The 12906-nt window shown below is 43.9% G+C and overlaps 1 protein-coding gene across 11 annotated transcripts in view; it reads left to right on the top strand.

The window, feature by feature from the left end:
- Window positions 1–12906, top strand: part of LOC119167714 (uncharacterized) — a 537665-nt gene that overhangs the window by 300599 nt on the left and 224160 nt on the right. For 8 of the 11 annotated variants that reach the window (XM_075865823.1, XM_075865821.1, XM_037419242.2 and 5 more), the window contains exon 17: window positions 10034–10045. The exons of 1 other annotated variant lie outside the window; for it this stretch is intronic. In XM_075865823.1, coding sequence (XP_075721938.1) covers window positions 10034–10045 — 12 coding nt within the window. Of the gene's footprint in view, window positions 1–6013; window positions 6065–10033; window positions 10046–11282; window positions 12269–12906 lie in introns of those variants that run through there. 2 more of the 11 variants (XM_075865829.1, XM_075865828.1) reach the window with 2 other exon arrangements.

Raw genomic sequence — 12906 nt, forward strand, 5'->3', positions numbered from 1 at the left:
TCAAAATTTAAAAAAAATTGAAGACCAGTGTCTCTCCTTAAGGTGACGTAAATGCATGATAGCACATACAGAAATGTAAAGATTATAGCATTGTTACACTTTGTTCGATATCAATCAAAGAAACAAGTTCAGATGAAACATCAAATTATGTGTAAGGTTTTGTACATGATCCTTACTATTGTTCTACATTTAGCAAATATTTTTGAAGTGCATTTGAGAAAGCTTAGTATCTTTAATCTGAAGTGGTATGTTACTCCACACTTTAGCTCCTACAAACTGTAGTAAGCATTCACTATAGACGTTATTAGTAGGTGTAAGATTAAAATTTCGTGATGTCATGCATCTAGTGACGTTGGAGGAGGAAGGAAAGATAAATACACGGAAAGGTACACTGTGTGCAATAACTTTACGTATGGTGACTGCGGTTTTATGTTGCTGTATGTAATCAGAAGGTAGAATTTCCAACTTGTGAAACGATGGTGCGCTGGGTTTATTATGTGCAGCATTATCTATTATTCTAAGCGCTCGCTTTTGTAAAATGCGGATAGGATCGAGGTAAGTTTTAAAGGTCCATGCCCATGAGTCTAAGCAGTATGATAGTTGGCAATGAACAAATGAGAAATAACAAACTCGGAGAATATTGCTTTTATATTATTTTCTAGCAGGCAGTAGCATACTGCAGCCAGATGCTAGCTTACTACAGTGAAATCTCGTTACTACGAACACCGAATTAACGATTTTTCAGATTTACGAATATTTTGAAAATCCCCGCCAGATTGCCTATATATTTTCAACGTAAAAATATTTCAGAACAACGAATTTCAGTACAATATATATTTCAGAATAACGTGCATAATTTATTTGCTCGCCTATACGCAAGGAACATCAGTATTACGAATTTAGTTAAAAGTAGCAGCACCGCAACTCTCACGTAGCGCAGTAGCCGCTGTTTTTTTCCATGCACGGAAGCTATCATCATCACCGTGTTGAGAGCCGACTGCTAGCGCCACCACACAGGTATGGTTTGATGTGTGGCAGCTTAGCAGGCCTAGCCTCGTTGCCTCGTCCTTCGTCGTGCGTCCTTCGTGCCACGCACGTGTGAAGTCTGCTGCGTTTTGTTGTCGTTCTTTTTTTCTTAGCTTTCTGCAAAGTGTTTGGAGACCCGACGATGAATGCACCAGGTGACAGCGCTAAGAAGAGGCGAAAGCAGTTTTTTCTGCAAGAAAAGGTGGATTTGTTGAGGGAACTTGACTCGGGCAAAAAGCAAATCGACCTCTGCAGGGAGCGTGGCATTGCCCCGTCGACTGTCGCGACCATTTGGAAAGACAGAGAAAAGATTCTGAAGCTTCACCGAGAGTCACAACTTGCACCTACGAGGAAACGGTTGCGCCTGGGAAATTTTCAAGATGTCGACCAAGCTGTGCTGACCTGGTTTAAAGATGCCCGGCTGCAAAACATCCCAGTGTCTGGCCCAATGCTTCAAGAAAAAGCCCGCGAGTTCGCCGACGCACTTGAAGTAACTGGGTTTGATGCAAGTGCGGGTTGGCTTTTTCGTTTTCGCCAGAGAAACGGCATAACCTGGCAGGTAGTCTCAGGTGAAGAAAAGGCTGCGGACAAAGAGGGTGCAGATTCCTGGCGGAACGATCGTTTCCGAGAGGTGGCAGAGTCGTACTCCAAAGACGACATTTTCAACGCGGACGAGACCGCGTGCTTCCACCAGCTCTTACCGGATCGGACGATGCACTTCAAAGGTCAGCAGTGTAAAGGAGGCAAGAAGTCGCATCTCCGCGTGACGGTCTTGCTCTGCTGCAATGCGTCGGGCACGAAGAAAATCAAGCCGCTTGTCATTGGAAAATACGCAAAGCCTCGCTGCATGAAGAACGACGTATCCCTACCGTTCGACTATTGTGCGAACAAGCGTGCCTGGATGACAAGAGAATTGTTTTCGCAGTGGCTCATCAAACCCGACGAACAAATGAGGAAAGAAAATAGAAAAATTCTTTTGATCGTCGACAACTGTTCAGCCCACATTGTGAATGTTCGCTTGACGCACGTTCGCCTGGAGTTTCTGCCACCGAACAACACGTCGTTGCTGCAACCACTAGATCAAGGCATCATAAAGAGTGTTAAGGCGGAATTTCGCAAGCGCCTTGTGCAGCGTTTTATTATAAATCTCCGCTTAAAGCAGCCGACATCAGTCAACGTTCATCAAGCGGCGGAAATGCTGACGGGAGCTTGGTGGAACGTGAAGACGTCAACAATCCGTAACTGTTGGCGAAAAGCAGGCCTAATCAAGGCGCCTGCCCAAGTTGAAGACAACCTGGAAGAGGACCACAGCAACTCAGGAGACCTGTGGACTGAGATTGAGGAACTGTTGCCCGATGTCTCTTCCTTCGACGACTACGTGGAGAGCAACAGCGCAGCACTAACATCGGCGGACATGACAACCGAGGAGATTGTCAACAGCGTTCGCGACGTCTCCAGTGACGACGACGACGACGACCCGAAGGAAGAGGACTCTGTATCACCGAACACTGAAGAGGATGAGACCATATCGCACTCGGATGTTTTAGTGTCCTTTCTTCCCATAAAAATGTCATTTTGCCTTAGAAGCCGGACAGCTTATGCGGCCTTGTTTCTCCTGTCTACCACATCTGCTTCATTCATGTTTCAATTTTCCTTGTTTTGAAGGACGTTCTTGCTTGTGCAGCTCTGGAGTAGCTCCTTTATCGGCCTTTCGCAGGGCATCAACAGACGCTTTTTCGGATAAGAGTTTCTGTCTTAACACAGCTTGCTGCCTTCGAACTGCCGGGCTCTTTTCACCACCGCCTCCAACGTGAGATCCGGATAGCTCTGTAGCATTTCTGACAGCTTTGTATCCTGTAAGCCCACAATTAGCCTGTCGCGCACCATTTCATCTTTCAGTGCTCCGTATCCGCAGTGAGCTACCAATCTGCGCAAAGCAGTCACAAAAGCTTCCACTGTCTCTCCAGGCTCCTGCCGCCTCTGGTTGAACCTTGTCTCTTCGTTTATTACGTTTATTTTTCCAATGAAATGATTTTCTAGCATGTCAATCACTTTCTCAAATTTCTTCTGCTCTTCCTTGGCCACGTTCAAGCATATTACAGTGTGGCTCGTCGAATGTATGCTAAGACATACTCAAGCCAGAGACTAACATTTCTATTGAGCCTTCGCACGTTCTGCTAAGAATTAAACACAAATACACACGAAATACACCCACGGCAGGGCCAGGAGGCGTGACGTCTCTGTTCTGCCATGGGAAGAGCCAGGCTGGCGCGTTCGCGTCATGTACAGGATAATAATAAATAAGGTTTTAAAGAAGAAGTACACAAAAAATACCTGTCTCGCTCGGGACAGATATTTGGTTCATTTAGCGAACTTCGCTTGTAAGCGAGTGTACGATATAATGATAATACATATTTTTACTATGCTATAACTGCTAAAGGCACCCCGAAGTGTTGTCTAGTGAGAAGGTGCAACACAGGCAAATGTGCAGGCCAATCACAGCCATAGAAAGACCTACAAAATTCTCTTTATGTTCTATAAGCTGGTAAATAAAAAAAGTTGGTGATAATTCTAAAGCATCATAATGGGAAATTCGGTGTGGGCAGTTGTTCAGTGAAATCTCTGTATAACAAACTTCTAGGGGCTGTGGCAATTTGTTTCTTGTTTTGAAAGGTCGTTATAGTGAAAGCCCAAAAATTAACGATAAATAAATATTCATCTTCTACCGACCAAAACGACTTACCTTTACAACGGTGGGTCCTTGAACTCGTTTTTTTACGAGAAAAAAAACAACAACAAATGCACGAGTAAACGCCAAAAAAAATTAACATTTACAGTAAACAAGTCTGTGAATTCATTTCTTTTTTTTTACGCAAGCAGCACAAACTTTGCAGCACGAAGGCTTCCAGCTCATCCACATTCCTGTGGTGCGATTCGGTTCTTTGGTCACAACAGCCTGCTTTTTTTCTTCCAGTTGCCAAAGAATATCCACTTTTTCGCTTAGCGAGAACTGCTTCCGCTTCTTCATCGCAAGCAGAGATGAACTGATTTCTAGCAGCACTGCAACGTGAACGCCGACTTCCTTTGCGGACCCGATAAGTAATCACCGAAAAGAGATTAACAAGACTGACAAACTAGGCCTCCTAAAGCACATGTAGAAGTGACAAAGATAAAAAAATAACAAAGCGTCGCGGCTGTCATGGCCTCTTTCGAAGAAAAAGAAAGTGCTAAAACAGAAATTACCTCGCGCTTCGCTTTCTGCTCCCTCGCTGTCTCAAGTTTTCCGCGTTTATGCTTCCTGCTTTGTAACTCCCACTCTGCTTTGCTGACCTTGCCCTCCCGTGTTGCCCTCGCTCCTCCCCTCTGCGCTTGTAAACCTGCAGCATCAGCGTTTCAAAAAAAAAAAAAAAAGAAGAACAAAGTCGCCCTTTCGTTTTTTTTTTTCCAAGACTATAGTCTTTCTTGAGGACCTGTTGCAAAAATTTTGGTCTGTATGTTAGTCTGTCTGTACATTTGTCTGTTTGTACACTCTTAACGGCACATTAACAGCACCAAAGTGGCCAAACGATACTCCAAACGGCCTACCCCATCTGCAGCGCCCACTAATATTGATCAAGATTTAGCGTTCATACTTGTGTGATTGTCAATCATTGATGATTGATTGATATGTGGGGTTTAACGTCCCAAAACCACCATATGATTATGAGAGACACCGTAGTGGAGGGCTCCGGAAATTTCAACCACCTGGGGTTCTTTAACGTGCACCCAAATCTGAGCACACGGGCCTACAACATTTCCGCCTTTATGGGAAATGCAGCCGCCGTAGCCAGGATGTGATTGTCAGTTAAAAAGCAAATATTGTGCATATCTGAGGCGCCTTAAGAACATGTCAATATTCTTTATGTGTGTGCCTTACTAGAAAGTGCATACATAAGTAATTATAAGGACCGTAGTGCTTCTCACATTGCGCTTACTAGGCAACGCTTGCACGAAAAGGCAAGTGCTTCCAATGCTTTGCTAAGACGACATGGTGGTGGCACCTACCTGTCGCCTTGCGTTCTACACCTTATCATCTCAGAGATGGGAGCCCAGGGCACGCGCGCTTCGTTTTCCTAGATAAGTGCCAGATAGCGCTCATGCCTCACATGTGACGGGACTTAAAACGCTCGAGGCGGTCTAACGCAGTGCCTCCAGAATACCATTCACCGATTTTCTTGTGCAAAACATCAAAGAAATGTTTTGTTCACTCTCTCCAGATGCAAGACTGCAAATGTCTTTCGACGACATTTGCAGTGTAACATGCAGATAAGGGGCCAATTTTTTTTTCCTCCGCGCCGTCGCGCGTTCTCAGAGAAGCAAGGCCAGTGAAGTGACATGTACATAGAGCCAATAGGAACGAAAATTAGACTCGTTGATCGCCGTCTGGATTATGACAGCCGTTGTACAAATAATAAAAAATCACTATTTTACTCACAACTGAAGAAGTTTTAATTATCTTCTGCCTTCAAATAACTTTTTTGAACAAATAATAACTAAAAATATTGATTGTATAATTTATAATTGCGTATAAAACGAAATCGGTTTCAAAGCACCAGGACGTTTTGATATGGTGGCTGGCTGTTCGCATAGCAGACGACATCGTCGTCGTCTGTTTCTGTATTATGGCTGTGTCGCCCGCTCGTTGGAGCAGCTCTCTGTCTCAATTTTTCTCATTTACATATAGTTTAATGCAGTAAACTACTTACTAAAAGCTTGTAAGTCTCTTGCATACTTACTTTAGTAAGTGAGTGATGCCGCATACAGGCCGAGCAAAATCACAACGCTAATCGCAAACTTGCGGCAATAACTTGTTTTATTGCAAGTCAATCGAGGTTTACATGAAATAAAGGTCACATAGTAATGTTTTGGCATGTATATCAGTGAACAATATGCGTGCATCATCGCTCATGTGCAAACAAGGTACGTACTACGCATAACTCTAATGCAGATGCCCAGAGCTCAGAAGCTGTCCAGCGCTGGCTGATATATCCATTGCACTCAACGAAACATTCGCTGCAGTAAGTAAAGGTATACTGATAAGGTTCCATCACTTCTATAGCTGGAGATGCCGAAACACCTTGTTGGCAGTATTCGGCAAACTTTCTGTAATTAATATCAATCTATCTGCGTGCCTTTCACGTGCAGTGCGGTACGACTGTTGTCCGCGCTGCCACCTAAAGTGCATTACTTCTGAATGCCCAAAATTAAATGAGAAACAGTTTTTGATGCTTATCATTCTCAAGTCTTACAAATAAATTAAAAAAAATAGGCTTAGATGGCGTTTGTTTGCCGTCGCCGGCGGTGCGCTGTCGACATTTCGATGGTGACGACGCCTCACGATGTGGACGGGAAGCTTATAACATGCCACGGGCCTGGCAAAGCGTCTATTCACTATGTCGTCTGCTTGCGTATCGCTCCGGTGGGCGCAACAAATTTCAGAACATGATTTCGTAGTACTGAGACGTTGTTAATATATTGTGGAACTAAATTAATGCTCGTTATTCCGAAAAGTTCGGTATTTTGAAGTAGTAGTAGTGAAATAATTTTACACTGAAACTATGAGCAGTCCTGCAATTTTTTTAAAAGTCTGTCTATGACGCAACTGCAGCTCTGAGAAATAGTGTATGAGACAAATACCAGCTTTCTTTTGTCGCTTGTTAACAGTTTTCTGGTGGTATACAGTTTGTATTATACGAATATTTTTTCGTGACCCGGCAAAGTTCATATCCCTGAAGTTTTCTTGCAGTTATTAATAGAGGAGCAACAGGCAGAGGTGTGATCAACACTGTGAACCATTAACTGTGTTGCATATTTTAATTGCGTCTGTGCATTGAAACCACATTGGAAAAAGCATTTGTCGTTACGGTGTAACTTAAACCCAACCACACCATCCGAAGCTCATATGAGCGAATGATGTGCTAGTAATCAGTTTTTCGAAAGAGATAGCTTCCTTAAGTACAATGGAACCTCGGTAGTGCGATCACAGCTCGTACAAATTTCGTGGCAATACGAACACTGCAGTTATCAATTGTTTTTCACTCTGATACCTTTGATACGAATGTATGCTACCATGCAGGTTTCAAATCGGTAGTGCTTGCACTGCGATGGAAGACAATACAAGTTTTGCGGACAAATCGTGGAGGCCCTTATGCATTGTACATGGCTTCGTGTTAAGATTACTGATGGGGTTGGTGTGCCATTTTTTGTCCACCCCGAAGCGTGCTGCTTTTTCTGAGGTAGGGATGTAATGTATTTGCATGTGTCGGCCACATCGATGCAAGCCATCTTTTCACAATCAGGCATCTATAAAATGTAGACAAGGACCGTAACAGTGAAGGACCTACATGCCTCACAATGTCAGCATGCACGATTGGTGTGGGACGTGCACATCGGCCAACTCTCAGGTTTGCATGGGAGAGACTCAAATGTTAAGCAAACCATTCACGATAAGAAAATAACGGTGAAGGAAAGTGATTCCGAAATTTTCTAGCCTTCATGCATAGCGTGCAAGTGTGTATGTTATGTCATTTTTGCCACAGTACGCTGCTGTCATGCGAAAAAGCGTGACTTAAAGGGCCAGTAAACAGCCCTGAGGTCAAAAATTGTTCAAAAGATATATATATATATATATATATATATATATATATATATATATATATATATATATATATATATATGTGCAGTTTGTCTTTGCGAAAATTCTGCCACAAAAATTTTGCGAATACGTGCTATATTAAAAAGTTACAAGGGTTAGAACATCGGTCTAAGTTGATTTCAAATTTTTGCGCGGCCTCGCCCTCTTCTTCCTTGCATGAAAGACAAGGCGTAGCCCATCGTCTTGACTTTGCCCACTTCGGCAACGTGACACCACAGCAGCGATTGACACGATCGGCGAACTCGATTGGTCGCAACGCACTTCCGCTTGCTAGGAAGCGTGGTTGTTTTTTTACCGTTTGCCGCACCAGCCGCGGGTCAACCGTGTAAGCGTCAGGTGCGAAGTGTCGACCACAAACAATCAGGTCCCCGGCGTAAGTCGCTGAATGGCCGATTCGCTGCAGCCATGCAGCGCGCAGGGCCCTATCAAGAGGCACTCAGTGCCGATGCTTCTGTGCTGCCCAGTTGCCCGATTTGACGACAGAGCAACGCTTTTTACCCGTGTTACTCATGTCAAGGGCGAAGTGCGCACAGGCGCTGTAGTTGAGCGAGGAGTGTACACGAGCACGTGACAACTGTGAGGCTGGTTCTTTCACCGCATTGCCAAAAAACAAGGGGCAGTTTGGTAGCTGTGGGTGGGAACAGGAACTGATGTTGGCTTCACACCTGATTTAGACCATTCAGTGAGCTGCTTCAACTAGCTACATGCTACGTCGCCTCGCGAATCGCCAAGTTGACGTCACTGCGCATGCAAGGGGGTTGGTCAGGCATAGGAAAGATGCGAGAGAATCATTTTTCAAAATAGAGGCTCTGCGCGACGCGCAGAGCTGTAATATTTAGAAAATGTGATCGCTGTGGTCTAATCTAAGAATTGCCGAGCTCGTATGGGGGGTGTAAAAAAAAATGGCGGAGCCTGTTTACTGGCCCTTTAAAGGGACATTAAAAAGAAACAGTGATTTAATTTAGATTGATAAACTACACTCTGAGATGTTCAATGTCATAAGTTTCACGGTCATTAGTGCCATAACGTATTAGCGGAGGAAACCAAGGTCGAAGTTTTATTTTTAAATTTCACACTAAAACCTCCATGCTAGACGTGACAAATTTCAATGTACTGCTTTTTATTTTGGCGAATTTGGCTGGATGAAACTTCCGAAAACTTCGTATAATAGATGTATGGCACCCACTGATGATAATGCGCTTCATTTTTTATTGAGGAGGAGATATGTGGGACCCAATAGAGGGCATTAAAATTCACTACATCACCGCATTTGATGTGGGTATCTCATGGGGCCTCCTGCATTTTTTTTTTCGTGCATTTTCTCGTTTGCCAAGCATCATGTCATGGTGAGAGAAGTGTTTTCGGGATTGGGAAATTATATTTCACGCGAAAATGTTTTTGAGTGTCTCTTTAAGAAGAGTCGGGGATCGTAACTGTAACTAGTTAACGTTGTGTGGATATTTACAACTACAAATATGATCGTTTATGTCTAGAAATTTTGCTGGCAATCATTCAGAGCGGTTCATGATGTGGTAAAAACAATAAATGAAAACTTGTGTTAGCTTTCATTTGTGGCATACTGGTTTACCATGTTCTCGGGTTATAAAAATTTGAGATGATTTCAGATTATTTTTCGTTGCACTGCGAGATTTGTTTCACTGGGGTTTCACTATAACTTGTGTAGTGGTGATCTTGTCTTTTCACCCTGTGTCTGGTGCAGAATAGTCTTTTGCTGTTAAACCATGCTTACAAGGGATGTTAAAAGGGGTGGGAGATATTTTCTGTATTTTAAGGTCTAACCTGGCAAATATACGGATCTGCTTAGCTGAATGCAACCATGTGCACTAAATGCAGCACTTCGAGCAGTTTTCAAATCAGATCATCATTAGTCAATCTGCAGAGATCCAAATTTGGTGCTTGTATTACGGCTGCTATGAAGATAGCAAAACTAACTTTTCAAAAGACAAAAAAAAAAAAAAGAGAGACTTCTGCTCCTAGCACTTAAGCATATGCAGGTAGCTCTTCAGGTTCTAAACAAATAAATATAGGTGTATTTTTTCTAGGTCATGTGACACAACTTGGACTAGTTTACGAGTGACCCAGGTAACATTTCACATTCAACTCGTGCACATTGTGTGAAAATTCACTGTGGATGACAAACTGATTTATAAGAATTGTTTTGTGCTTTACGTGCGTTGTCAAGAATAGCAATAGACTTGGATAATGTCCTAAAAAGATGATGCAATATTAGCACCTGTTTGCATCCAGCACTTTTCTGAGCACCTTCTCGTCTTTTTGCTTCTCCATGCGCAGACAACATCCGAGGTATGTGCCCTGCAGTTTCCCTTCTCCTGCATTCAGTGGACCTTGCCCAGTATAGTGAAGGAGGTATCTGTATGGTCGTGCCTGGTTTGCTGCACTAGGAGTACTCACCTTAAAATGTCCGTGATGGTGTCTGTGTATGCTTATCGCTTATCTCATGAGGCACTCGCCTCGGAAGTGTGCTTATAGGGCCATATTAAAATAGCGAATGGGTATTACAGTAGTGTTCCAACTATACCATTTAATGTACAACCCGTGTCTCTGCACCTTAGTGGTCTCATTCAAGTGCAGCTTGCTTGAGCCATGCCATACTTCAGTGTTCTCCCTGCCTAAATGGCAGTTTCTGGCTGGAAATACTCTTTGTCTGGCATCGCAGTCCTGGTTTGCGTCTGATGATATCCCCATTGACACTGCAGCATGTTTCTTTGAGGCTACTGAGTGGCAGTGTGGCCCCACTCTGAACACTGAAATTTTTATCTGAGTGGCAGTGTGGTCCCACTCTAAACACTGAAATTTTAAGGTTCCAGTAAACAGGGATGTGAGGGTAAGGTGTTCATTTAGCTTTGAAGTGGGGCACCCGCCACAATGGTATAGTGGCTTAGGCGCTCGCCCTGCTAACCCGCAGGTCACAGGATCGAATGCGAGCTGAAGTAGCCGTATTTTCAATGAAAACGAAAATGCTTGAGGCACGTGTGCTTAGATTTAGGTGCATGTTAGAGAACCCCAGGTGGTCGAAATCTCTGGAGCTCTCTACTACGGTTTCTATGATTATCATATGATAATTTTGGGATGTTAAACTTCAACAATTATTATTATTATATTATTCTTTAATATGTTTAATAATAATATTATTATATTAACTTTGAAGTAGGGCTTTGTGGCAGTGTGGTTTACCGCTGCATAGCTGTATTCACGGTATAACACCCATTTGATGCAGTTAAATGGCATGTACAGGGGATTTACCTGCAGACTAAGATACATCTTTTTGTTCATGTCGAATACTTTGAAATTTGCCATAATTTAAATTTGAATCAAAGCAAACTCAAGAATTGGCGTAATTCTTCAAATATTCAAAGCCCTCTAATGAAGCCTAGAATTTAGTGTATTCTCTCCTAAAGTCTTCCATTTAAAGAGCACACATCATTTTGCCACAGCAGGCACCGTCTTGCTGAGTGCGTCTTGTGTGTGGTCTTGAGTAGTCACTCTATCTTCGTACGTCTTTTTGTCTCTTTTTCACAAGGCTCGTATACATTGACACGGCCGGACTCGACGCTCCTTCTGCACGCTCCTTACGGCCTTCTCAATACCGGCGCCGCGCATATATTTTTTTCTGACGCGTGGTGCGGCGGCTAATCGCACGAGGGCAGCACCACCTCACTGTAAGCTCCGCCGGCTCCCCGCGCGTCCCCGCGCTTCGTTCTTGTGTCACCAATTCCTACAAGGTTCCTTGTGCCTACTACTTCACGAAACAGACAGACAGACAGACGGACGGACGGACGGACGTACGGATGGATGCCGCAAGCGCGAAAATGAAAACAAAAAATGCTACTCCTACACTGCGCTTACGCTTCGCAAATTTGAAATGTGATCACGCCCCGAATACTTTCCTCAATGTACCTCTCGTAAAATCTTTCGAATCACTCCAACCCATCTACGCTACACGTTAGCCCTTTGGTTCATGTGTATAATAGCTCCTTTTCAGAGCCATCAGATGCGCATACAAGTAACCTAAGCGCGTTTCCCATGCAAGACTGGGCGAACTTAACGTCGGAGTACCGTATCAGGTTGCCCAATTTTCACGCGGCCCACCTTTTACGAAAGGCGCACTTAGCTCGAAAGAGACAAATTTCGCCTTTTATTTTATTTTGTCTTCCTTGTACGCACTGCTCTTTTCCTAGCACACTCCGCCTACACCTGCACGGTACCGGCTATTCAGGTATCTGTAACCGCGCACCTACTACAACCCCAGCTTCATGTCGGGTAGCACCACTTCAAGTCCTCGGGCTTGCCGTCTAGACAAGCCGTCTAGAAAATATTTCAGACTGTGATGAGTATGTCATGGAGGTTCGCTTTATTTGTACCATGCATTTGTGTTTGTGTTAATTTGTATTGCTAGCCTGGGTTTGAAAGAAAAAGGTATTTGTGCTCACCTCGCACAGAAATTGTTTTTTTATTTAAGTTCTAGTCCACCTTACGACAAAATAAATATTGCTTTTTCTCTCTGAATTTTGTGCGCTGTAATGGATTACTGTTGCTTGTGACAACACGCGTGTGCGAAAATCCGGGAAAGCTGCCGGAATGGTTGCGACTGGGTAAGCGGTGCTCTCAGAGGTCGACTATACCATTTTAACCTCATCACATGCAACGACCGAGCTGTATTGTGTGGATAAAACGTTCATCTTCAAGAATTCAGGTGCCGCAGTTGGTTCTGTTCCTCGTACTCAGCGCTGTTATGATGGCCATAGCGCTGTGGCGCGCACACTGCGCCCGTGAACGCGCTTGGAGGCGGCGTAGCAACAGTGGTCTAGCAGCGCCACCCCGAACTTGCGGCGGCAGGCAGCAAAACGCCCCAATGCGAAGGCCGTAAGGGGAGCGCCGGAGAAGGACTCGAGTCCGGCCGTGACATTGAAAATGTTTTTCCACTGACTTTATAGTTGGCCTATGGAGAAAGGAAAAAGTGAGCAGAAGGGGCGCCCAGCTATATGCTGGGCCACCCTGTCAAAAAAGGTGGAGAATATATCTTAGCATTTTCACTTGGCCCAATAGCGACTTTGGAAATTCTTGGGTGGTGCGGCATAGTTTAGCAACAGTGTGTGTTGTTCCATAGGTTGTGAATTCTGCTGTGTTCATTGTCAGATCTGGCA

The sequence above is a fragment of the Rhipicephalus microplus genome, chromosome 6 (genome assembly GCF_043290135.1).
Source record: "Rhipicephalus microplus isolate Deutch F79 chromosome 6, USDA_Rmic, whole genome shotgun sequence".
Lineage (NCBI taxonomy): Eukaryota > Metazoa > Arthropoda > Arachnida > Ixodida > Ixodidae > Rhipicephalus > Rhipicephalus microplus.